General features: G+C 34.3%; 3 protein-coding genes across 4 annotated transcripts; 1 reads left to right on the plus strand and 2 right to left on the minus strand.

The window, feature by feature from the left end:
• Positions 1-9798: 9798 nt before the first annotated feature.
• LOC112705914 (uncharacterized) lies at positions 9799-14412 on the plus strand. Of its 2 annotated transcripts, none has more exons than XM_025756930.3 (4): positions 9799-10198; positions 12313-12819; positions 13375-13521; positions 13922-14412. In XM_025756930.3, exons 1-4 carry the CDS (start codon positions 10091-10093, stop codon positions 14009-14011), a joined length of 852 nt encoding a protein of 283 aa, XP_025612715.1. In that variant the 5' UTR covers positions 9799-10090; the 3' UTR covers positions 14012-14412. The 2 variants fall into 2 exon arrangements, with proteins under 2 accessions (XP_025612715.1, XP_025612717.1); XM_025756932.3 differs by lacking the exon at positions 9799-10198 and adding an exon at positions 11836-12092.
• A 322-nt stretch (positions 14413-14734) lies between these two features.
• Positions 14735-19981, minus strand: LOC112705915 (5'-methylthioadenosine nucleosidase). Its single transcript, XM_025756933.2, has 8 exons — positions 19465-19981; positions 17733-17984; positions 17489-17650; positions 17099-17205; positions 16696-16770; positions 16280-16354; positions 15385-15477; positions 14735-15211 (listed from the first exon to the last, which is right to left on the minus strand). Exons 2-8 carry the CDS (start codon positions 17815-17817, stop codon positions 15014-15016), a joined length of 795 nt encoding a protein of 264 aa, XP_025612718.1. The 5' UTR covers positions 17818-17984; positions 19465-19981; the 3' UTR covers positions 14735-15013.
• Positions 19461-21835, minus strand: LOC140174644 (uncharacterized). Its single transcript, XM_072200127.1, has 2 exons — positions 20537-21835; positions 19461-19745 (listed from the first exon to the last, which is right to left on the minus strand). Exons 1-2 carry the CDS (start codon positions 21833-21835, stop codon positions 19461-19463), a joined length of 1584 nt encoding a protein of 527 aa, XP_072056228.1.
• Between the last annotated feature and the right edge of the window lie 4734 nt (positions 21836-26569).

Consider the following 26569-nt stretch of genomic DNA (forward strand, 5'->3'; position numbering starts at 1 on the left):
TAACGAAAAGCACAAATACTCACAAAGCGAGAACGTAAGCGAAACAAGATAGAGTGAGCTAACATTGATATAAACAAAAGAGAGTTTCAAGGTACAAATATCAAAGCTCAAGACTCAGCTCGTGAAGATAAAGCAGCCAGAGCACATAAAAGAACCCAAAAAAACCCAAAAGACAAAGTTTACAGAACTTGTTTCTCCAAAATAACCTCTAAAAGGAAGTTAATACAACATATACATAAGTAGTGGAGATAATAAGTATTTACGTATATACATATAACCAAAATAAGCCCTAAAAGACATAGAGATCTTCGCTATCAGAAGCTTCCAGCATGGCTCAACGAAGTGCCTCACGTCCTGCATCTGAAAATCACAAAATACGTATGGGATGAGAACTAGAGGTTCTCAGCATGGTAACAGTACCCACATACCTAACATATAATGTTCTGGAAAAGGCAAAGGCAATCCTAAAACCTTCGACATATAATCAAATCTTATAAACATAAGTAAACCATTAAAATAAAATAGGCAACTATCTAAGGGTCTTCCGTCTATCTAATACTCCCCTTTCCAACTCCTCCGAACCTCCCAACCGCCACCGAAATTAAATGTTACAAACACAATTATTGCATGTAAAGAAATCACAGGTAGAAGCATATACAGAAGATAAACAGGTAGCAAATAGTTTATGCAAGCAATTAGGCAATCCAAATAAGGCATACCAAACAAACACATAGATGCATATGATGCATGCCTGTCTTATGGCTGATGAGTCTCATCTGTCAATTATAAAGCCAACCTAACAAGTCCTGGTAGCTAACCATTGGACTGTCTCTTTGTCGTGCATCCCCAACTCGAGCAATTCTCAATCATAAACACATAACACACACCGGTATTATTCCACGAGGGCGAGCTCATCCGGAACTTTCACAGTGTCTAGTCATACTTACAACATAGGGTCAGCAGAGTATCGAGTCTCAACCTGGAGCACGTGGTGGCTAGCCACTGATTTTACCCAAGAAAACTCGTATCTCAAATATTTGGAAGTGCAACAATCACATTATCAAATTAATAATCTTACATATTCATGCTCAGCCATAATTAAATATTAATACAGCCATCTAGCTCATAACATAATCCATAACCAGCCATAATGCATTATCAAATACCACCATCCAACTCAGAACATAAACATCATTTCTACCATCGTAATCAACAACTCATATAATCGTCATTAGTCATGATTCATCACTAATTCACCCTTACTTCATCGATAAGTTACCTTCCTCACAGTCTTCACTATACTTCATTACCCAAAATCCACCTACCAGGCTTTAAACAAGAGAAATTAAGGTTTTGAAAACTAGAGGAATGCCTTAGAAATCAAAACTTAAAGTTTGGAAAAAAAAAGGACTCGTGTACGCGACCCTTGCTCGCGTACGCGAGGAATGCAGCCAGTAATGCATGCTTGCGTCGCATGTAACCTTTCATGTACGCGACCTTTAAAAATTTGACTTCTTCTGTACGCGAAACTGGCTCGCGTACACGAGCTTCTTAACCCGTAAATACTGCTTGTGTCGCGCGCTATGTGGTCGCGTACGCAACCAAGAAAACGAGATGTTCGCGTATGCGACACACATCTCGCACACGCGAGTTATTGAGGCAGCAACAATTGGTCGCATCGCGCATGTATCACGTGTACACGGGCTTATCAGAAATTCAAAAAGCTGCTAAGTCCTGAAATCTCACTTTTGCACCTCAAACTTTGATTGCGCATAACTTTCTCGTTTTAAAACATTTTTTCTCCGTTCTTTAAATGGTGTAAACATCTCGGACCAAAGTTTCTTTCTAAAAATTTTGATAAAAATTGGAGGTCCAAAGATCAAGTTATGCTTTACCAAAGTTGGGTCAAAATCATAATTTTCACAAAACTTAACAAACCTCCAATTTCAAAACATACAATTTCCAAACCCTTTAAAACCAACCCAGAACTTACCAATTCAGTATCAACCATATACCAACTTCCTCATACAATCCACAACCTACCAATTTTCTCCTTTTTCGTCAATCTCAAATTCAATATTTCAAGTTCAACAACATACAAATCACATCATCAATTTCTTATGACAACTCCAATATCAACTTCACCATCAACATGGTACTAACAACAATTCAATCTCACTAACCATTATATATATACCAAGTCACACATATCATACATACAAGCTTTCATCACAACCTCCAAAAATCACTAACCACATATGTAATAATACAATCCATCTCAACCAATCAACAACATCAACAATTCAATTCCTATTCTAGGGTCACTAGCCTAAGTTTTCACAATACATTATATTTTAGATACGAAAAATCAAAATCATACATTGACCGATTTCCATGTAAAACCCAAAAACACCACCAAAAAGGCACAAACTTAGCCCCAAGGATTCAAAAACTCCAAAGCAATGACACCCAAAGCTCCTTCAAGTCCCCAATGTCCACAATTAAGCTCAATATATATATATATATATATATACTACCTAATCCACATTACTACATTCAAATATAACAACTTAATACCCAAACACAATAAATCAAGAATTTCACTAGGGTTGAGAATTCTTACCGTACCCACGGACCAAAGAGGCAAGATTAAGCGTTTCCCTCAAACTAATTGGATCCTATAATATCAAAGAACTCAAAATTTTAACACCTTTACTCAATAGATTCGAAAATCAAGGGCTGGGAAACTGGTGAGAAAATCGTGACTTACCTCTTAAATAACCTTGTGGGTTTTGTAGATCTCGACGCTGCAGTCGCGTGGCCGTAAACGGTGCGGCGATCAAAACTTTGGATCAAAAGTTACGTTGGATTGAAATTACACTAAGGGTTTGGTTCTTCTTCCTCCACCCCTCAATGTTTCCCAGCGTGTTTAGCTTATGGGAAGGGGAAGAAGAAGCTTAGCTCTTTTGTTTAATGTAGCTTGGGCTGGGCCAAGGGCTCAATACGGGCTCGGTTCACCTGGTTCGGCCCAATTTTGGGCCAAATTCTCAAAAATTAGTATCAAAATTCTCGTTTTAATTAGCTCTATCACATTAAACTATAAAAGTTAATTTTTTAATTTCTTTAATAAATATTAATTTATGAGCTAATTATTTATTAATTATTCGGGTTTTACAACTTGCCTTTACGTGAGCAGAATAACACCACCGTCCTTCCAACACAAATTATATTGTCTATTCAATCATAATCACAACACAAGAGAGGGAATCCTCTACCTCAACTCGCTTATTCATCCCAGTATATAGTGCCCGTCACACTTCACCATCATTATCTTGTCCAAAACTTCACTCACTTATACAACATATAACTCGGAGGGAATCCTCAACCTCCCCAATCTGCCATCATTCACCAATTATCAATAACTTACACCCATCGCTCATTTCACTCATTATCATCATCATTCTCATCATACTCAATCTTTACTCCTCATCACATTCATCCCCATCACGCATCACTTTACATCTTATTCATTTTCCTTAATTTCACTAACTTAACTCTTTAGATTTGGTCTCTAACTCTTCCATTCTTAATTACACCAACTCTATATTCTTATTGGGATTTATAAAGGTTTAAAAGGCTAAAAGAATGGTTAAAAGGCTGAAAAATACACTTTTGCAAAATCTGGAGGATGTACGTACGCATGCATAAACTCGCATACGCATAGTTGAAAATTTGGGTGTCGCGTACCATGTCCGCATACGCGAGTCTGCAATTTCAACACTTTCGTGTATGCATGCCTCTTTCCGCGTATGCGAGATCACTGGACAGCACCCAGTGTCTGCGCCGCGTGGTACCTTTGCATACACGAGTGTTGCAGAATTGCAAAAAGCTGTTAAGTGTAAAAATCAGTTTTTGAACCTAATTTTCAAACCTTCATATCTTTTTGTACAAAATTCATTTTTCAACCCTTGTTGAACTATTATAAAGATCGATAAATGAATTTTCATAAAAAATCAATTTTGAAAGTTTTTCAACTCTGAGTACTAGGTTACGCCCGCTGAAGTTGACCAAAAATCTGTTTATACCAAAAACACACATTTATTAATTTTCCAAAGATTCACAAGTCTCAATCATTTTCAACTAACAAAATGAACCCAAACAAACTCAATTAACATATTCACACTCAACTTAATTCAATCCTACTCCATCTACACATTCCAACTCAAATACATTCATTCAACATTTCAAAAACCTCATTTTCTACTATTCTATCAATAAATTAAATTCTCATACATTCCATACTAATTCTTCATTCAATCTTATACATTATTACACAATTCAATCATCATGTACCGCCCTTGCCTTTTCCGGCCTCTGGCCCAAAATTCACATCCTCTGGTCTAATATTCATTAACTCAACACATCTATAACTCATAAATTCACAATTCATCATCCAACACCAATTACATCCAACACAACAACTATGCATCATTCAAATCATCAATTATACACCCCAAATCCTTCCAATACACAATTCAAACTTAATTCTAGGGGCATCTAACCTAGAAATTCTCATCACAGCACAGGTACTTAAATGAAACTTAAACCGTACCTTTGATGACGGCGGTTCAAACCCAACACTTGAATTCTCCACTCCAAGGCTCACCCAAAAGTTCCACAAGCTAATTCCAAGTTCCAAATGTGTACTTAAAAGTACCCAATACTCTAATATAGACAGTTTTATACATACATCAACCTAGGGTTTATAAAATTTCTTAAATCACAAGGATTTGAGAATCTCTTACCTTAACCCATGGAAATAGTTGATAAAACTCATCAATAGCTCATTTTATAGTACCCTTAAATAACTAAAATCACAAAATTTCTTCAAAACCCAAACTAAAATTCGAAATTAGAGGAAAAAATAAAAATGGATAGAGGAAAATGAGATATTCACCACAAACCTAGATAGAATCGAAGAGGATGAGGAGAGCGAGGTGGCCACAAACGGCTTGTCAATCAGAGTACCGAAGCAAAAGTTATGGAGGTTTGAAGTTTGATGGAGTTAGGGTTTTCTCTCTTCTTCCTCTCTTCTTCATTTCAGCGCCCCTCTCTCTTTCTCTAGGGTTAATGAACTGAAATGCTCATAACTAAGGTTTATATATGTTGGATCTTGGACCCAACTTGTGTTCGGTTCACATATATGGCCTGTTTGACCCAACTTTGGGCCAAAATCTTTAAGATTAGCGTTTTAATGTGTGTTTTAAATATTTTTACATTCTCAATTCATAATTTCTATTTTGTTAACCTTTCTCACTCATAATTAATTTTCTCAACTGTAGTGCCAGATAGATCTCAGTCGGTACTTCCGGTCAAATTTTTAGTGCACGTTTTTACGCAAAAAATTATGTTTTCCGAATTAGAAAAATTCACTGAGTCCAGATATCATATTTAAATTGTCAAAGTTCGATTGCTAAATTTTCTAACAATTTCACTCATATTTATTTAATTACTTAATTAATTATGGTTTGACCGAGTTTTACACAATCCACAGTCAGAAATCTGTAAATCACTAAACATAGCATAAAAAGCAAGACCCAAAGAAGTGAAAAACCATGTAAGCCTGTAAGTAGTGCCACTAACCTCCGACAGAGAGCAGTGCGATGAACATACGACATCGAAAAACGAGCGGGGAGACGATGGCGACAAACAGACGGCGAGTAGCTCCAACCCTCAACCAGACGACGTGCCGAGCTACAAGAGAGTGGCTGAGTTCGAGGCGGGGGGAAGGAGGAGACCGCGGAGGCGCCGACAACATCGGATGGCGGCGGCAGAACCTTAATTTTTGAACTGTCAAGCTTTGCTTTTTAATTTTGAATGTCACCAGGGGGTGTCGCAGGAAAGGGGTGGGTGAGGGTGACGCGTTTACGCGTTGGTTTTTTTTTTTAAACTCAAAATGATGGCGTTTATAAGAATCAGTCGGTTTCGGTTTGGTCCAACCGGCTAGTTATCGACTGATTCAGCAGTTTTCAAACGATTTTTTATTGGGCGATTTTACATATTAGACCAGACTTTTTTTTTGCTGGTTCTCAGTTGAATCGGTCCAATCGATTGGTCCGGTCCGATTTGATTTTTAAAATATTAGATTAAAAATTATTTTTAACATTTATTTAAACAAATTAGTGAATTAACCACTAAACCAACCCAATTTAATTTATAGACGTTTGTATATGCAAAAAAAAGTTATGCAAAAAGAGCCATATGATTATATAAGTACCTTAATTATAATATAACACACCACGGATTTTGTTTTAATAAGTTAATTATTTATTCATATATATTTTTTAAAAAAGTGTTATATATATTTTTTTATTTATCTAGCTAAAACTGCTAATAATAGAGATATTTATACACATATTTTGTTGTCATTATCAATGATATACATATATATAATGAGAGTATAACAAAGTGTTGACGTACACTTTTTTTTTTAAATGTCATATATAATTTATAAATATTTTTTCAACTATAAGTTAAATGGACGACCTTTTAATTTTAGTATAACATTTATCATTTTGATTAGTCTAAATTTTATTATTATTCTTCATATTTAATTTATGCAAATATAGATTAATAAATACTTTAATGCTTGTTAATACACTTGTGTATATAGAGGAGATATAAGAGAAATTTAGGGTACAAAAAATACCTTCCATTATATAAAACTTACAAAAATATATGTTCTCGAACCCAAAACTTCTTTGTAAGTATATTAGATATTTTGATTATTTTCTATCTTGGCTTATCTCTTATTTTGATAATTAATCTAATTTTAAACTTATTTTTTAAGAAAACCCATTTTTATTAGCATTTAATTCTTATATATTATTTGTCCATTAAAAATATTATATTTCAAACGTATCGTATCTTCATCATATGGATAATAAATATTACATATTTCTTTAATAATAGTAAGAATTTTACTAATTATCACCACTCTAAAAAATATCGGTTATATAATTAAAACTTTTAAAATATTTCTATTAATAATAAAATAATTTTTTTTACAATTAAAAATTAAATAAACTGATATTTCTATTCATAAAAATTTTGAATATTAAAAATTTATTCATAAACAAATAAAACTAATTTATATTTATATAAGATGATTGTGTGATAAAAGCATCTAGATGCTAATTTTATTTATGGATAAATTATTAAAATAATAGTTTATTCATCTTTTGTAAATATAAAATTAATTTTGTTTATTTATAAATAAGTTTATGATTTAATTATTTTGTTAATCTTTATAGTTTTATTAAATTTTTAATTAAAATTTTATATTATTTTTTAATTTTGTAAGTAAGTTTTTTTTGTATAAAAAATATTAAAATTAACAATATATTGTTCTAAAAAAAATATTTGGTTAAAGATATAATTACTTTTTTAATTGTTGATATTTTTAATTTATAAAAAAAATATTCTATTAATTATAATATTTTTTACATTAGTAAAGATCTAATTACAAAATTAAAAATAATATAAAAATTTAATTAAAAAATATAAAAATTTAGTTATAAATTTAATAAAATTATAGAAATCAATAAAATAATTAAATCTAAATTTATTAACATTAAGAATTCTCATAAATAAAAAATAATAAAAATGACAATTTCATTGTGCTTGAACATTAACCAATGGGAATATCTGGCCAACTGTGATGAGTGATGATTCCTGTACATCTTCCATTATATCTCTTCAGAGTCTCCACTGACATTTTGCTTTGGTGCAATTCATCTGCCTCTCTTTCACTGCTATATTACAACTTGCATTATTATTAGCATTTATACTAGAAAAGAATTATTAGCATTCATGAAAAACAAAAGCTCTTTCTTTTTTCTCTTTTTCTTTCTAAATTAAAGGACATGACAAGAGATATGGGACCATGCATGATGCATACAAAATATAATAGTGGTGGCCTTTCCCCACTTTGTCACTTTCTTGCATCATATCTCCAAACTCATTTAATAGTGCAGTCAAAGAATAATGTTTTATTAGTTACAAATACATCACTTGCCTCTCATCTGTCCTCTTAGGGTGCACATGATTCGGCCCAATTCAAAGATTTGGTCCGACTCTGAACAATTTAGGAGTTAATTTGGTGTAATTTTACTAAATTTAAAGTCAATAAGGATCTCAAAAATAAATGAGGTTATTATTTCGGATCGAATCTGAGTCAACCGAATCCAGCTTTACCCAATCTATATGCACCTTAAGAAAATTAAAAAAGATATATATATATTTTAAATTAATTTTAATATTATATTATATTAATTATAAATTTATTGTTTTATTTTTAGTCACACTTACTGAATTAGAAAATAAATCAAAGAAGCATCAAATCAGAATTTATGGACAAATTCAAGTTCAGATATGAATATCAACTTTTCAATAACAAGTTTCTTCTTTATAAATAAGCACATCGTAAATAAGTTTTTTTATACATAGAGTTTTTTATAAATTATTGTTAAAGTTTTAAAGATACAGTTTTCATCCGATTTGGACCCAATATAGTCGTGGCTTGAAAATATTTAGATTTTATTAGGTCTAGGACTAAATTATAATCTAAAAAATAGACTTAATGTATATTTAGGGTCGAATATGAGTCAGAACAAAACTGATTTCATCCAACCTATAAATATTCCTATGTCCTCTTGCCTCTTAATTAATTATAGCAATATGATTTTTTTTCCTTTTAGTTTTTTTCTCAAGTAAGAATTGTACAAAAAGAATTAAAAGGAAAATTTTATTATGAGAGTAGTATTAGGAGTTATTTAAGTTACTTCTAAATCTAGGTAGATATTATCAATCAAAAGCTGTAAGCATTCATTGTTAAATAATAGAATGATTAGGTCAAGTAATAAACAAAGGAAAAAATAATTTTGCGTGTAAATAACTTTATTTTATTGAAACAAAATAACATCTTTTATTAATCGAAAAAATTTAACCTTTCCTCTTATTAAGTCAGACTAATTTTTTAATATATTAATTCAATTTACAAGAAATAGAAATTAATAACGATCAGACACTTTAACTCAATTCAAAAGAACTAAGAAAGTTATAATGATAAAAGTTTTTAATAGGTTTAATTAATTCTTATAATTTTAGTAAATTTATAATTATGTTTATATAAATTTTTTAATTAAATTTTTATATTATTTTTAATTTTATAATTAAGTCATTTTTAATGTAAAAAATATTAAAATTAATTAAATATTTTTTGTAAATTAAAAATATTCATAATTAAAAATCTAATTAGATATTTAATTGTATATATTTTAGAATAAATATTTAGATAATTTTAATATTTTTAATATAAAAAAAACTTAATTATAAAATTAAAAATAACATAAAAATTTAATTAAAATATTAATAAAATTATAAAAATCAATAAAATAATTAAATTTTTTAATATTTACAATATTTTCAAATTAATAAATACTGTGGATTTAAATACAAATTTAAATTTTGATATTTATTTAAACAAATAAGTGAGGTAACTATATGATTAATTCAAATTTGTTAACAATTTTTCATGTTTTTTTTTTTATCAAAGATAGGAGATTCGAATCTGCAACCTCTTAATTAAATATGGAAAAACTATACCATTTGAATTATAATTTATTGGCAACAATTTTCCATGCTTAGAACTTTATTTTATTGAAACAAAAATTTACCATCTTTTATCTATATAAAATTTCAAGTTATATTTCTTATCAAGTCAAATTAATCTTCTAACAACACTTGATTCAACCTAAAAAAAAAACCCCAAGAAACCGACAACAACCATGGCTTCAATTGAAATAAAAATTACCACATCCTGGCTCACCATTTTGTTTTTATAAATATAAATTCTGTTTCTCCCTTCTCCTAAATCATTGAAGCTCCAACATGTTTATTTATCTATTTACTTAGAGTCACTCTTTCACACTCACATTCACTTAGCATTCAGCTACTCTGTTTCTTCTTTCTTCTTTCTTCTCTTCCTCTGCTTTAACCCTGTTTCTTCTTTCTTTCTCTGAATCCAAGAATGTATGCAGAAACCGGTCTTCTCTTACCACACATGCAGAACTTCTCTAATCACGACCTTCATCAACTCGACGAGTACTGCAACACCTTCAAGTCTAATGCTTCATTGGTAAACCCTTACTCTGTTTCTCTCTGCATTTGCTTCATGTCTTTTTCCTTGTACTTAACAACTTTCGAAACTTTCTATTCGGAAATTATTTGCTTTCTTATTTTTACAGTTAGAATTAGTACAAAGTTCACTTTTTTATGAGCTTCTGTCTCTAAATTTGCACTTAAATTTGTGGTTCTGTAATTTGTAGTTCCATTTCCATGCAAGTTAGAGAAGGAAAATTGAAGTAGTACATATGCTTTTCTCTCATAAGAGCTGGAATTGGATTCATGTGGTGGATCTTAAAAAGAAAAAAGGCATGAGAAAATTATTATGAAAAAGAGGGTTTAAATTGGGAAATGTTTCTCTTTTGTTTTAGTTCCGTGTTGTGTAATATTTCCTCTTATTTCCTTCTTTAGTGTTTCTGGTGTGAACTGTGAAAGTGTGAAATCCAAGTTGGGTTTGTCTTTTTGTGTGCCGCACTGAGGGAGATTAAGGAGGAAAAAGCCTCATATTCCTCTTTTCTTTCTGCTTTCTTTAATGTATGATGCTTAACTTCATGCTATTGTCTCCCACTAATTATGGTTAACTTCCTTTTTTGCTCTTGTTAAATACAAAGATCATGTGAGTAGGTTGTTTCAAATATGCTGCTTTTGGTCACTGATATTTTCAAACAAAGGCTTTTAAGGAAAGGGCTTTTGTTAATACCTTTTATTTCCCTGCTAATTCCACCTCATTAGTGAACCAGTCTCTTGTAATATGATTAAGGGATTCACAAAATTAGATTAAGTATTTCAAGCTGATCATAAGTGGTAGTTACCATAAATTTATTTCAACCGGGTTTCTTCGTGTACACCAAATTGTAATGTGTTGGTTTATTCTTCAAAGTGAAAATTGTTATCTATATTCGGCAAATAAGTTGTAGTGGAGTTCATTCTAGATGAGAATAGATCCTCTTAATTGGAAAATTCACTTGATCATGTCTCGTTTGGATAAGGGTAAAAATTCACACTTGACATGATGAATGGATCTTAGCCTTTGAACTTAAAACAGACTTGCCTAAAAATACAGTATAGATCTAGATAAACTGATTCTACCTGGCGCTTGCTTTCTTTTTTGTGCACTGTGATTCTGTAAAGGTTAAGATGAATATATATACATGTTGCAGTTATGCTAGGCTTCTGCTTTTTTGTATGCATATGATTTATGCTAAGGTTGAAACCCATGTCTTCCTCATCTTATATCATTTAACCTACAATATAAATTTTTTGATGATTTATTGTGAGAGGTATTAGTTTTTAGGGACTTGGCAATGTGAAATTGATTAACCATGTATAAAAATTTATACTGATAGAATTAAAAATAAAATGAAATAAAGGCAAGATTCTAAATCTAAAAAATATAAAGCAAAATGAAATAACTTGTCATTTTATAGTTATAAAAACAGATTTAACTAAATGAAAATAAGCCAACATATCTCAAAGCATAGAATTTTTCATATTTCTTGGATAGTGCTTGAAGAAGCTAAGACCCTTGCTCAAGTCTCTTACCGGTGTATAGCTTTTTCTGTCAACTCGTTATCCTGATAGATTCTCTGTCTGTCTTTCTCTCTTTTTTGTTTTCCCCTTTCTGAAAAAGTTGAGGAAATTTCCCTATTTGTTCTAAAATGCCATCTATAAACCGTGTTTTGGTAAGATGAAGATGACATGCAATTGGAATCTTTCGGCCATACTAACAAATTCATAATACAGACAGTTGGTTTAAGAACCACTTTAACTCAATGGAACTTCTTTAGAAAACTTTTGGCATCTTTGATCTAGGGGAACTTATCTTAAACATGCTGATTGAAATTGAACTAAGCTTGAACAAATCGATGTTGGCAGCATGCATTAAATGCTATAGTCCATTCCTTAAGGTTTTTCTGTTACAATTTCTTTACTGTAATATTAACACTCAACATTTTCCGAAACTTTTATCTGTTATCATAATTTTTTTTTCTGATGCTAAGTAATTATTCTAGTTCTGTCTGTTTTTGTGTTCTAAAGCTAACATTCTGACTAAGAATAATATAATTTCTATGAAACTTTTTGCATATTTTCTTACTTGTTTTGGTCACTTCCCTATTTTAATTGCAGAGTGATCCTGTTCAATCTTCTGTCATGTCGGAGTATGATTTGGCAGCAGAGGGTGATCTGTTCAAAGCCCCGGAACCTGTTTTTGAAGAGTCATTCATGAACCTGGATCCTGTGACAGCAGCCATCTCAATGATATCTTGTGGGGAAGATGTCTCCTCACAGGGACTAAAATCTGCTGATATTGATGTTCTTCAAAAGGAACAGCTTCTGAGTGATGTGTTTTATGAGTGTGAAAAGGATCTCTTAGAAAAGGCAGCAATGGACTTGCCGTTCTCCGATATTCTGGAAATCAAAGTTCCTGTTCTTAACACAGAGGAGAACTCAATTGAAGAAAAGAAACAATTTCTAGACATGCCACCATTACCAAAGAGTGTCAGTTCAGGAAGTTTGAGCTCAATGGACTGGATGCATGGAGCTACAATGAAGCCTGCTTTCCTCGATGTCCCAGGAATAGATTTCGATGAAGTTTATGGCATGAGGAGATCATTTAGTGAGGGAGATATAAAGGTATGAACTAGTTGATCCATGTGACTTTTACTTCTCAAGGTGTGACTTATACATATATTGTATCATATGCTTTAGATAATCACAATGATGCTATATAGTATCAGTTGAAGCTATAATAATATCTTGGACAGGATATATATATACACACACTGCAACATTGTTAGAAACTTTATATTTTGATTAGAATTTGATTCATTTGTATTTCTACTTCTCCCTATGTTTGGAGGAACATATTAACATTTGCCTCAAATGTTCCAAAATCTTATGAAACCAGAAATTATAAGCCAAAAACAATGAATTCCCCGTGGTTATCTGTGTGATTGATTCATTTCTTGGTTAAAAGCTTGGACTTCGGTTTAATGGCAATGCTGACATGACTAAATATTTGACAATTCACCTCCACCTGAAATCATTAGAAGGTTTTGATGTCTTCTTCAAACATGACTAAATAGTACACTTCTTCCTGGAAATTATGCTTCCTTGTATGGAATCACAAACAATCTATGCATTAAATTCTTCCGTAAAATATGTGATTGACAGTGGTTTTTATGACAGACTTTAGGTAATGGCAATCTGAACATAGTCCAGTCTCCCCACGAGAGGCGTTTGCTTATCGGCAGTAGCATCAAAGAGGAACGCCAAGAGAAGCTATCCAGATACAGGAATAAGAAGACAAAGAGGAATTTTGGAAGGAAAATCAAGGTACCTATAGCTTTAGGATTTAGCATCCTTGAAATCTTTATAAAATCTACATGAATGAAACACCTTGGAAATTTGGTTTGCATTAACCTTAAATGTTACATAGTGTATTTTATAAACCTTAATCAATACTTCTACTCCTGATCTTTCTCATGTCTAATCTTTTGTTGCTGCTGTTGCATAATTACTGAAAAGGGGGTTCCTTAGTATTGCTGATAATTTCGAATAGGATCGGGTTCTACAGTTACAAATCTACCAATACCATGGATCATGGATGTCCTTTTCAATTATATTAGCAATTGCTTTTATAGTATAGGCATTTAATATGCAACTAATTTTCACTGAATTTGTTTAAAATCTATCTAAAGATTCAGACTCAATTCATGATGTTCTCTGGTTTCAGTATGCTTGCAGGAAGGCTCTTGCTGACAGCCAGCCTAGAATCCGTGGAAGATTTGCGAAGACCGAAGAATATGATACCAAGAGGCAATGATTTTCAACTCGTTCAGTAGGAAGAAAGTAGAGCCAAGCTAATGCATCTGATGAAGCTTATATGGAAGATCTAGGAGCAATATGTGCCTAGAAATTAAATATAAATGGTGGATTCTGTAAACTAGACACATATTGGCAATAAACAAAGAACTCAAGCTCTAGTGTAAAAGAAAAATGAAAGAAAGAAGAAAAAGGAATGTAGCTTCTTACTCCTTAGGATAGTTCATCTCTTATCTGCTGTAATAATGTTCTCTGTTGATGGAAATGGTCTCCTAAATATGTAAATAGGTTTGTCCAATAAAAGAAGGAAAAAGAAAAAAATGTACTATATGTGATGATGGAATGGCAATGTTTAGTTCTGTTAGTTACTTATTCTGGAAACTGAAATGAATGTTACTAATATCTCAGACTCTTTTTGTATTTTTTATGTTCTTGTTCAGCCAATTGTGCCATTCAAAAAGTTATCAAAATTAAGTCGGAAATCGGACCGATAAGACTATTGAATTATGATATTATTAATTGAACTGGTTGATCTGATCATAATTGAATAATTATATAAAATTGTATCAAATTAACTACTATTTTTAAATTTTAATAACTCGCTAATTATTTTATTCTTTTTAGACCCTTCAAATATTTATTGAAAAAAAATAAAAACGAAAATAGAAAAATATGTTGAACTTATTTAAAAAATAAATCCTCTCTTCAACATCATGGAATATACTTGGAAGTCAATAATCAAGCATGTTGTATTATGCAACTCAATGAAGACAGTACATGTTTACAATGGAAGCCGCAAGCTTGGCTAATTGAGTAACACAAAACCTAACGGGAAAGGACACGACACTGGGAAGGTAATGGCCACAATATCTTTCTCAGAAAGATTCTATTTTTGCTTAAAATCTCACACATCAGCAATCAATAATGGTATTGCACATGGTAAGTCCGTCAATCGGATCACTGGATATTACAAAAATTAAAATCCAAATATGATATTAGGTTGTCAAAGTTCGGTGAGGGACTTTCCATTAATAAAAGTAATCACTTTTTCAACAGCCACGTCAAGTGCAGCAGTTACAGCAGACAAATTCTGTAGGAATTCTTCTGAAGTTGGTTTGTCACCATCAACAATATCAGTCACAGCTTTCACAAAAATGGCAGGAACTTTCAGAAGGTCAGCAACATAAGCAACAGCTGCTCCCTGGAAAGATGTTGAAAAAGGGAATTAATCTTCGATGAGCAGAACATAAAACATACTAACAATTACTAGTTAATGAGTTTTCTCTGATGGAACAAGGAATTATCTGGAAGATATGCATTCATGCCATCTCCCAATAGATGAACAAACAAGAATAATTTTGCTAAAGTGATTACCTCCATATCTTTAACCGTGGCATCATTTGAAATGATTGATGATTCATCCTGTTGTGTCATGTCTAAAGAATCACCCGTGGACAGTTTGGCAACCTGAAACGTGCATGCCAATCATTGAGAGTTCAAGTTTTGCTGAAAATTTTCAAACAATTAAATAAGCAGACATCAAAGACATGAGAATATCTTGTGTACAAATTAGCTATGACATCCAATACCACACTTAATGAACACCATGATTGTGATCACGCTTATTTTCTATGATAAATATGTTTAATCACTTACAGACACAGGATTGTAAACCAAAATCGAGCCATTCAACCTCTCAATACACCAAAGGTAATACAAGAACAATATATTCCATTTTACCGACTAAATCTATTATCTGATTGGGGCAAACCATCTCATAATCTAATTGCCTCACCTCATAGGCTTTACACATCAAGACAACAAAGTAATAGCAGCAAGAAGTAATGCATTGTTGGTCTGTAAAAAGTAACAGCTAGCGCACATGGTAGATTGAGAATTTTCTTAGTTCATAATGAAATGCGACATACATAAATTGTCACAATAACAATTCTGAAACGAATAGAATTTCCTAGGGGTCGTGTCTAACTCAGACAATATGAATTTGTATGTGGTCAGAGGCACAAACTTCGTGTACGGTGTACCACACACGCATTCAATCCAGTCCAGGTAATCTGTTGAAAAAATGGAACTTATTTTCATGACCACAAATGTGGATACTAACGAACCTTTTCAGTTCATAATTCAAGTTGAACAAGACTAGATTCATTTTAGCAAACATAATGAAGAAAGGATATTTGAAGATGCAAGAGAAATAAGTTTTCACATATTTGATAACTTTGAATACATGAGTATAGCAGCTAGCGCACACCTGGAGGTTGAGTTCCTTTACAAGGTTCGGTGTCTCAAAGGCTTTACGCGAACCAACTCCATACAGATCGAAAACCTGTGGAAGACGAGAAATGGGTTATTTAAGCTTGTTAAATCAGGTATGTCACGCCTAATATCTTGTCATTTTTTTTCCCCTCCAAGGTAAATAAATAGTATAACTAGAAGTTTAGGTGGATAGAGGAGATACATAGAAAAAAGTGGATAAAGTATTCAACGCAGATAGAACACAATAACCAAAACTAGAGCAGCCCTCCACAAGATACATGCAATACAACAATAGGTTATTCTATTATCACAATCTCAAATAGGAAATTTATATAGTTAATCACATTTCAAATAGATAAGGGAGCAAAAGACAAATCAAGCAAGAGCTACAAGATATAACATAATGCTTACAGGTATGGGTATTCTTCTGTCATGGAAAGCACAATCTGATATAATGAAAATATCACCAACACTAGCTCCTTTGGCCTGAAAACAACTAGGATGAAACGATTTCAAAAAATATATTATGGATATATAAATGATTATATATCTTCATCAGAATACGAAAATGTTTTCAGCAACATGCTTCATCATCTTATAATTGTTGGTCTTGTTTGTTACATTGTACAAGGCATTATGTTTTCATATCTTGAAAAAAAGTTATTCAATTATCAGATAAAGAAGGAAAACTACTGCATCAGGCCTACCATCAATTATCAGATAAAACAATATAAAAATTACTCTGGAGTAAAAAACCAAAAAACCAGCAAACCATAAGGGTGATGCAAGTAAAAAGGAGAATGACAGTGCCTACCTTGAAGGCACCAGCAGTGCCTGCATTTATGATCAAATCTGGCTTTAGTGCTTGAATAGCAGCATATGTTACCAGAGCAGAGGAAATTGTGCCTACACTGTCAACCCCTAAAAGAAATGAACATAACTCATGAATAAAAACTTCGCAATCAAACTTGCCACAATCTTCGGTTCCTTTCAAATGACTAGGATAGAAATGGATCCGAGGTAGAGTGTTGAAGGTGTGGAGCGGGTTAGCACTTAGCATAGAATTAACTTTTGACATGTTACCACACATATTACACATATGACATATCTTGCGCATAGCAGAGAATCATAACCTAATTAAGATTGGGTATTACATTACAATTAGGCCTTAGTGTTTAAAAGAATACTAAAATGGGGTGCATACCTAAAGTAGGATCTTTCCCAGGCCAAAACAAGCTTATGTCAAGGTCTTTGTATGAGCCATGATAACGCACCCAAGGCACCCCTTGTGGAAACCCGCACGGAGGGTGAGGATCCTCGGTGAGCTGGAACCTATTGACGAGAGGAAGCGCCTCGGACTGCATAGCTGATGATATTCAAAAGCAACATCGTTAACAACAACAAATAAAGAGACGAAGATGGGGAGGAGCAAGGTCACAATAAGCTACCAATGATGATCACGATCTTTGAAATGGCTCTCTCCTGGCTCTGAGCTTGGCCAGATTGGTCGCTGCTAATATCCATCTCTCTCATATTCTTACTTCTATTTTGCCACAACTAAAAAGCTAGCCTATATATTAGCAGAGTGGGATTGAGGCGAGCCTAGCAAACGAAAATTCCGAGAACATGAAAAAATCTCATGCTTTTCTTTTCTCTTTGCACTCCACAATCCGTATTCTCTAACAAAACTCTGTTTAAATCTGCAGAATTGAGTGGTGAAACAATGGAGCAAGCACCATATGAGACGGAAGTTTTGAGAAGAGAAAAGAAAGATAGTTGAGGGATAAAAAATCTCAATACTTTTGTTATTACAATCATCTATATATATATATATACGAGAGTCTTATACACCTTAATCCTAATAAATATACTCTAATAATCTATATACACCAGAGTACCTAAAGAATACTTAACTAATAAGGTAAAATACATACCAAATTTACATAATTACATATTATAACTCTTAAAATACTATTTAATATATAACCTTAATTACATTATCTCCCATTCTAGGTCAACTTAAAACTAAAAATACTTTTATTTTATTTTTCAACCCTTATTAATATAAGAATTAATAAGACGAAGTAATAAAATAATTTTGTAATGAACAAATACGTTTTAATCCATTTATCATCCTTATTGGTAAATTAATTCAAAACTTAAAATTATCTGTGAAAACTCAATACTTTTTTGTTTGATTTATAATTAGAAAAGAAAAAAATGAGATGCTTGTTGTAGAATACAAGAATACAATAGTATAATACGAAATTTGTATTTTTCAACTAATTTAACAACACAAAAAAGAAAGAGTTTATCTAAGGTTGCAAGAACCAAACCGGTCATTGAACCAATCAAGTGACTTGTTCAATGGTTTAATAATCTAACCGGAGTCAAACTGTGGTTGAACTATAGAATAAAATTATTAAAAATTTAATATATAATTTCAAATATTCAAATTTAATATTTTCTACACTAATAAAATTTAAAAATTTACCATTTCACATACTAATTTGTTCATATTTTATCATTAAGAATTCATAATAAAAAATAATTAACTTCTAAACTCTAATAAAGCTCAATTACTTGACAATCAAGATAAACACTCCAAGAGAAGAATTCTTGTGATATAAGAAACAAAGAAACGAATTCAAAGACTTAAAATTGAGAACATAATTATTGAGAATCAATACTCTGATCATATTATTTTGAACTAAAAGCTGAATCACACCTCCAAATACAAGGTCTGCCCTATATATACGAAAGCTATTGACATGAAACAGAATAACTAACTAATCAAGATTCTACCTGCTCTTCTTTCACTCTTTCTTAAACCAAATCTTGTTCTATTACATTTGTATTCTAAATACTAATCAAGTACTCAACAAACTCAGAATCTAAAAGCTTCTCAGCATCCAAAGCCAGAGATTTCAAAAATAAAAAATTAAACAAAAAATACAAACTAAATTCAGAATCACATCAGCAACAATCACAACTCAAAACACAAAATTATTTCAGAAAATCAGTCACTCAGAATAAGAATCATCAACTCAGAATTTTAACAAATTAAGCAAAAATGAACAAAAACAGAAAAATCAGCAACTCAATCAGATTTCAGCAACTCAAATCAGAATCAGTAAAATAACAAAATAAGAAAACGTAAATTGAAGTAGCTTTGCTTACGTTGGCGAGGGAGGAAGAGAAGTGACGGCCAGGGAGGAAGGAAAGTAAGCTCGGAGAGACAGGGGATCGAAGACAGAGGCTTGACGCGCGAGAGAGAGAGGGAGAGAAGGGGGGCTCGACGACGATGAGGACAGGGCGGCGACGCCAATAGCAGCTCCGAGCAGCCCTAGCGACGCGAGGATAAGGGATCCAGGAGAAGAGGATCGGCGATAGCGAGGCTGGAAGCTGGCTGAGGAGCAGAGTTTGTCGGCGACGGCGGCGCTGGCTGCTGCTGCTGTTGGCTGGGAGAGAGAAAGTCTGCTAGGGTTCCGTGGAGTTGAGAGAGAGAGAGGGGGCTGGGGGTTCCGTGGTTCTAGTGTTGCGACTTGCGAGAGAGAGAGAGAGAAAGAAAAGGGGAGAGGGTTTATATGTTTTTTTTTTTTTTTTTTTTCAGAACTGGTTAATAGTGTTGTGTTCCGGTGTTTGTTGACTCCAAGTCTCCAACTCCATATTATTCTACTTTGACATGTCCAACTCCAACCTAATATTTAATTGGTACTAGTTTTAAGACCCATGCCTACGGCTGACAATGAGTAGGGTAAGGTAGAGTCCAGACTCTACCCTAATCTTATCTGCGAGTTGAAAATTTTATTAAAATTTTATTCTACCTTATTCGCGGGTTGAGAATCTCTCAACCCTAACCCTACCTGCACCCTAAAGTTCTAAACCCTACTCTACCCTACCCTCTCCGCAGAAATATCAAATTTTTTTAAAGTAAATATAAAATTCAATCATTTCAATTTTATATATATTAATAACATAAAAAATAAAAACTAATGCTTTAAATTACTAAATTAATTAATTAGTTTAGTGGTTGTTTACTTATTGTAAGTCATTACATAAGGGAGATTGTGGGTTCAACTCTCATTTTTTTCACTATATACCTATTTTTTAATAAAATATGTGTTATATATAAGGAATATGTGTTATATATAAGGTGCGGGTAGGATAGGGTATGAATTGCCAGCCCTACCCATGCCAAGCATGGGACATAAAAGAAGAAGATGACGAAAGAACCACACGACAAATATACCTGATAGTATGATTTGAAATTGTCATAAAACTGACCATGAGTAAAAACAGGTCTTGAAAGATACACGCCAACGGTTGACCGTGTTTGTTCTTGGGACTTGTTTATGGTCATCGCAAAGCAAAGCGCAATCGAAAATTGTCGTCGAGTAAACCTAATCGGTAATGTCTCATTATTAGGGGACATGTTCATCTTGGGAATAAAGACAACCTCACCAGTATTATGACTTGCTAATATGATGCACTCAATGACGTGGTCGCCAAGACGTCTAACCTGCATTCGCGTACCATTGCATAGTCTATTGGATTGGTCAATTTTGCGAAGAAGCATCACAGGAACACCAATTTTAAGAACTAACCGGTGTTGGAAAATTCCTGAACAAGTCAACACATTCAATGACTTTGTACTCATTGTGTATAATTCAGATTCCAGGTGACCATCTTCATTAATTAGTGTATCAGAGCTCAAGTAAACTCTCTCGTTGCCATGGATCAAAGACATCACATGATTGTTTACTTCAGTTACAACATCAAGTGTTGGTGCTAATATACTCATGTCCTTAAAATAATCCACGCTAGAAGAATGGAGTAAAATGTCAGGATAAACGAACAACACCAAATCATGCAGACATGGAGACTCGATATCCAACAGTAAGTTGTCGGGTATTCTAATTACCGATTCGCCATCGGTGCTGTCTCCGAGTAACCCTTCGCCAATTTGAAGCAGCCATTCAGCAAATTCCTCTAATTGTACACCGTGGATATCTCGCGAACCATGACCCAGCTTCATGTTTTCAGTTAACTGCAACACTTGGCAACATTGCCACAAGTTCGAAGTATTAATACACGAATGAACAATCTCCTCCCGGGAACCACACGGAATCACAGGCAATATTTGACGGAAATCACCTCCCAAAACAACAATTTTTCCACCAAATGGAGCATCAGGATTATATCCATGATCAAAACGAAGAACATTCTTAAGGCACTTGTCGAGCGCTTCAAAGCAAAATTTATTTAACATAGGTGCCTCATCCCATATAATTAATTTTGTAGATGAAATAAGACGCGCGAGGGGTGTGCCTTGCCTTATATTACAAATAGAGTCCTGGTTAACACTGAGTGGAACCTTAACGCGTGAATGAGGAGTGCGCCCGTTAGGCAACAATAGCACTGCAATGCCACTAGATGCCACGTTGAGAACAATATCATCCTTCGACCTTATTGAAGCTGACAGTGCATTCCATGGAAAAGTCTTACCAGTTCCACCATATCCACAAACAAAAAAAAACACCAGCGCCATGACTAACTGCATTTGCTATTGTGTGGAACGCAACGCGCTGGTCTCAATTCAACCGGGAAACCAAATCAACGAAAATACTTGCCAACTCTGTCCTGTCGAAATTGAGCTCATCAAAGAAGACTGTGTCGGAAGGTTAAGTCGAATCAACAGAATCAGGAAACGGCATGTCAGTAAATTCTTTTAGGCTCCTACCATTCGGCTGCAAAAGTTTTTCAATTTTGGCAAGCGTGGTGGACTTAATCTCATTAATGGAACGCTGGAGACCTAAAATCAAAATGGAAGATAGTTACATCACAAACAAATTCGCCACAATGATATAGGGAAAAAAATAAATGCAGAACACACTGCAAGAGGAGGAAAAATGGTAGTTTTTAAATTGTTTGGTCTGATTTTTTGGTGCACAGTAACATGATAGGAAAAAAATCTACAAAGTTTACCCAAGTTATGTCTTCCAGAAAGCATCGAGTTGTCTACATAATGTTGCCAACATTGCTCCCACACCATATCCGGGCGGACCATGTTGTTTGACATCAAAAGCATTGCAAACAACCTCCTGATATAATTCAGTGAAGCCCACGCACTGGCTTCATTAAGTGTATCGATAAATTCCCTATCGTCCTGTAACAACCCTAGCGCATAACAGGCTTGTTTGAATGTATCGTACACAATGCCACCAATAGAACGAACATCAGCAAATGTCTGGCACCTTTTTTGATAGTTCAATAACAAACGAAGGTAGTACTTCTCTCCATGCGAGTGAGAAATATGTGTGAGACGACCAATCACATTCCCTTGCTTCCGTGGCCTTCACATATGCCCCTGCTTGTCCCAGGCAAAAAATGACGGCATCTCCGCGTAGGTCAGTGTACGGGCCAGATCAAAATCCTTGTTAGCCTTAAACCAGCCAATAAACATACTAGCCTTTGAGACCGCAACCTCTATTACATTCTCAATAAGCTGATGATCTTCGTACAAAATATTCTGTTTATTCAGCAAGTGGAATGGACGGCGGATGACGTTAGGCTCTTTGAACTGAATCTTAAACCCGAATAGCCACCGGAATGCCTCACAAGCAGATATATATCGACAGTCATAGTAGTTTTGGATTTCATCCACAGTGACAACAGAATCAGCTGAATCATGTGATCGGAGAAATGAAGTTGTGACACGATCATTACCTTTGTAGACATACTTGAACAAATACTTAATAGCAGATGTTTGGCAAGTATACTCGACATTTATGTGACATCCATACTTAAGAAGTAATGTTGCATTGTACGGGACAATAAACCGATTGTCGAGGTCAACATTCCTCTTGCTTGTTGAACGACCATTATCCGACTGTTTATACTTGGGAAAACCTGCACTGTCTATGGCGATTTTCTCACGGAATGATGGATAAAACTTGGAACACTTCCTATTAACCATACACGAGCTACTCGTGTTTAAAACCCCACAGGGTCCATGAACCATGTTCGTCGGGTATCTCTGCCGAGATATGATGATCAATATTATCGGATGATCTAGGCTTCTCGTCTGGCTAAACAAATAATAAAATGTGACAGTGGGAAAGACCACGCTTCTGGAATTCAACTGTGTAAACAACTAAAACAAAGAAAATGGAAAAAAGAAAAGAATATGTTAGGGGACAAATAACCATTGATGGAAAAAGGACTAATCTGTTAGCATGAACTTGAAGACACTGAATGAAAAACCTTACTTCCTTTAGGCTTTCCGAACATGGACCCATCATTTAAGTCTTTAGCAAGGCGTCTAACTTGATCTTGAAAACCCTTGATATGATATCAGGCATGTCACTTGGCTTTAATGAATAGTTCGCAATGCAATCTTTAATCTCGTTCCAATCTGGGTTACATGTGATAGTAATGAAATAGCTAGGATAACCGGCATACCTGCAAATAGCAAACGCATCTTTGCAATTGTTGTACATGTACCGGAGACCACCGACAAAGGACGACAGCAGGATAACTCGTTTGCCAGTTCTGGCAGCTTGTGTCTCACCATGAATTAGACACTCATGTAGGCCTTGCAGTTGATGGGAGCGAAACTTGCTCTAGTGCAACCTGTGACATTGTAATCTTTCAGCTTCTACCATAGTGTAACTATCAACCAAAAATTGTTGGAACAAACGTCTTGATTTGAGAAGAACTTGCAACTCATGCGCTCTCATTTGGATTCAAAAAGACAAACACTCCCTCATGCTAATTGTTTCTCGCTTATGTAAATGTTGCTTAGATCTTTCATCGAATATTAAGATATCACTCTGAAAACCATCTTCTCCGTACGAAAAAAGCAAGGGGTGCTGTAGTGCAAGGTACTGGGGATGATTAACATCAATGCGTTTCAACTGATTTGAACGCGTCTGAAGTACAACGTCCCTCGCAAGGTTATCTGTATCAAAATCACCTACAATAAGAGCAGCAACTTCAGACGTTGATGGTAGATTATATCTTCTACCATCAGTATTCCTCTTCTTAATAAGACGAAGCTGTAGGGGAGTGGTTGAATCATCAGCAAATGTTTGCCTAGCATATCGAAAAGACTTAGCAAGAGAATTGTGGGAATCAAGCATGCTACTGAGGTCGGCCACAATGGTCTGATCTATAGATTTGTGTTGATAAGACAGGCTACATTAAACCAAATATAAAATACATCAAGATAAAGAAAGGTCACACCGGAATCATATAATACACATATTAAAATATCAACAGACGATCAGTACAACCAACTCACCCAATTGTGTCAATCATGTTCTGGACTTCATTTTCCATATCATAAAAATAGAGCTGAGCAAACTTGGGCTTGCTAGACTGCTATGGCATCAAACTTCTAATTGAATGGTAATTTTGGCCATTAATAACAAACATGGGGGGAGCGGAACCCTTGTTTAGTGTGTATTGAATCTTCCCAGCCATAGATGTGAATGAAAACATACCATTAAAGGCCCTGATATGTTTTTGATAATGCAAAGCTCGTTCATCATCACCATCCAACAACACCTCCAACAATGGAGGCAGAACGGGCAATAAAGGGAGAGTGGCCTTTCCACTCATACAACAAATAGCAAATAATATAGTGTTATTGGCTCCACCTTTCGCAAGGCGCTCGTGCATCCACATATTTGCCCCACAAAAAACACATCTTTGCATGGGTAGCCCAATTGACCAAACATCTAGTGAACATATGAAATAAAGCAAATTCAAGTTATGCAGGTGTGCAAGAAGAGGTCAAAATAACGATAAACTCATAATCATAGTCATTGAGAATAACACCTGGTTCAGTAGAAGATGCAACAAAAGCTTCAACTTGGACGTCGCTAGCCTCAGGCAGATAAACATTTGTAGACCAGGACAAAGGGGAATATCCAACCAAACTGTGTATTTGATGAGAACCATTTATCAATTGTAGGAGCAAAATTCGAAATAATTAAACAATTGTGAGTTAGTGGGCGAAACAATCCGGTGCAAGAGCCATGTTCAACCGTGGCTGCGATTTAGGCTTGGCAAAAGGTCACATACTAATGATGAAAAAAACCGCACCAGCTTATGCGGAAAAATTATTTAATTGCAGCATAATTCCACGCTCAAGAGCTTCAAGAGAAATGGCAAATTCGGGCATTACTTACGTGGTACGTGTTATGGAAGGCTTTTGTTTGTCACCGAACCTAGGTACGTTCCATGGTGAGGAACCTGCAAGGAAAAATAGGGTGTTATCCGTAGAGGGACAAGCCAATACCGTGGTGTGGGGCAGGATTTAAAAAAGGAACAAAATGTAAAAAATGAAATGGAGCAGCACGAGTGATTACAACAACTACGCAATACTAGCGATAAGTATCACACGTGGGAGGAATATCGTTACATTCTGCGGAGAGCCAATTAGCCAAAGAATAAATTAGAAAAGAGACCCAACTTCGAATGTCAAAGTAAAGCTAACCTTGGACTGCGACAACAATGGCAGGTGATTTTTGGAGCACACCGATAGCGGTTTGGGAGGACTCATATATCTGTTTGTTAGGATCAGCTGCAACAACAAAAAATCGCAGTTGAAAGTTTATAAATCATGCATAAATAAACCAGGAGACCAGCAAGCTCAGGGTCACGCAAAGTTTCCAACAAAAGTCCACATGTTTCCTCACGGAGGAAAGAGTTGATCATGCCCAAAATGAGAAAGTCTAATGAAAAAATCACGACGAGCATCGAGCGAATTATGCAGTGGATAACGACTAACAAACCATTCTCGGGGTTGGATAGACTCATCAACACGTTAACCCGGCGCTTCTTATGACCTAGCAAATTCATCCACCGTTGCCGTGCGAGCTTAGGTGTGTGAAATAATTTTGTTACATGCGTTCAAATTGATTTCAGACTACTGCAAAATTGGACACAACTTAGCAAGACAGCAAAGCTACACGCAACGATAAAAGTCAACAAAGAATGGGAAAAAGGGAGAAGACCGAAAGATTTGCATCAGAAATGAGGTCAAACTTGGACTATGAAAGACACATGTACTCAGCTGCTTGGTTAGTCTTTGACCATTAAGGAAAAGAGACAACTTCACAAAGGGAAAGGATCAATTTGGCATCCCGTGACTGAAACAAATTGAAAATACAACGAACTCAAGACATAGTCAACTGATCACCTCAAAATGACCAAAAGAAAGAGAGGAGGAAGTTAGCTGATAGGGGAAAATTGTAATTGCAGAATGATAGTTACA

Source organism: Arachis hypogaea, chromosome 8 (assembly GCF_003086295.3).
Source record: "Arachis hypogaea cultivar Tifrunner chromosome 8, arahy.Tifrunner.gnm2.J5K5, whole genome shotgun sequence".
NCBI classification, from domain to species: domain Eukaryota; kingdom Viridiplantae; phylum Streptophyta; class Magnoliopsida; order Fabales; family Fabaceae; genus Arachis; species Arachis hypogaea.

What these genes read in the sequence shown, in the direction of transcription:
- LOC112705915 (XM_025756933.2), bottom strand. Translation starts at nt 17,817, where the DNA reads ATGAGAGAGATGGATATTAGCAGCGACCAATCTGGCCAAGCTCAGAGC. An exon ending in GCACTGCTGGTGCCTTCAAG is followed by an intron (nt 16,771 to 17,098) that starts GTAGGCACTGTC and finishes AGTTGTTTTCAG; the next exon opens with GCCAAAGGAGCTAGTGTTGG. An exon ending in ACAGAAGAATACCCATACCT is followed by an intron (nt 16,355 to 16,695) that starts GTAAGCATTATG and finishes CGTCTTCCACAG; the next exon opens with GTTTTCGATCTGTATGGAGT.
- LOC112705914 (XM_025756930.3), top strand. Translation starts at nt 10,091, where the DNA reads ATGTATGCAGAAACCGGTCTTCTCTTACCACACATGCAGAACTTCTCT. An exon ending in TTAGTGAGGGAGATATAAAG is followed by an intron (nt 12,820 to 13,374) that starts GTATGAACTAGT and finishes TTTTTATGACAG; the next exon opens with ACTTTAGGTAATGGCAATCT. An exon ending in ATTTTGGAAGGAAAATCAAG is followed by an intron (nt 13,522 to 13,921) that starts GTACCTATAGCT and finishes CTCTGGTTTCAG; the next exon opens with TATGCTTGCAGGAAGGCTCT.
- LOC140174644 (XM_072200127.1), bottom strand. Translation starts at nt 21,835, where the DNA reads ATGGCGCTGGTGTTTTTTTTTGTTTGTGGATATGGTGGAACTGGTAAG. An exon ending in ATTTCAAATCATACTATCAG is followed by an intron (nt 19,746 to 20,536) that starts GTATATTTGTCG and finishes TCTCTCTCCCAG; the next exon opens with CCAACAGCAGCAGCAGCCAG.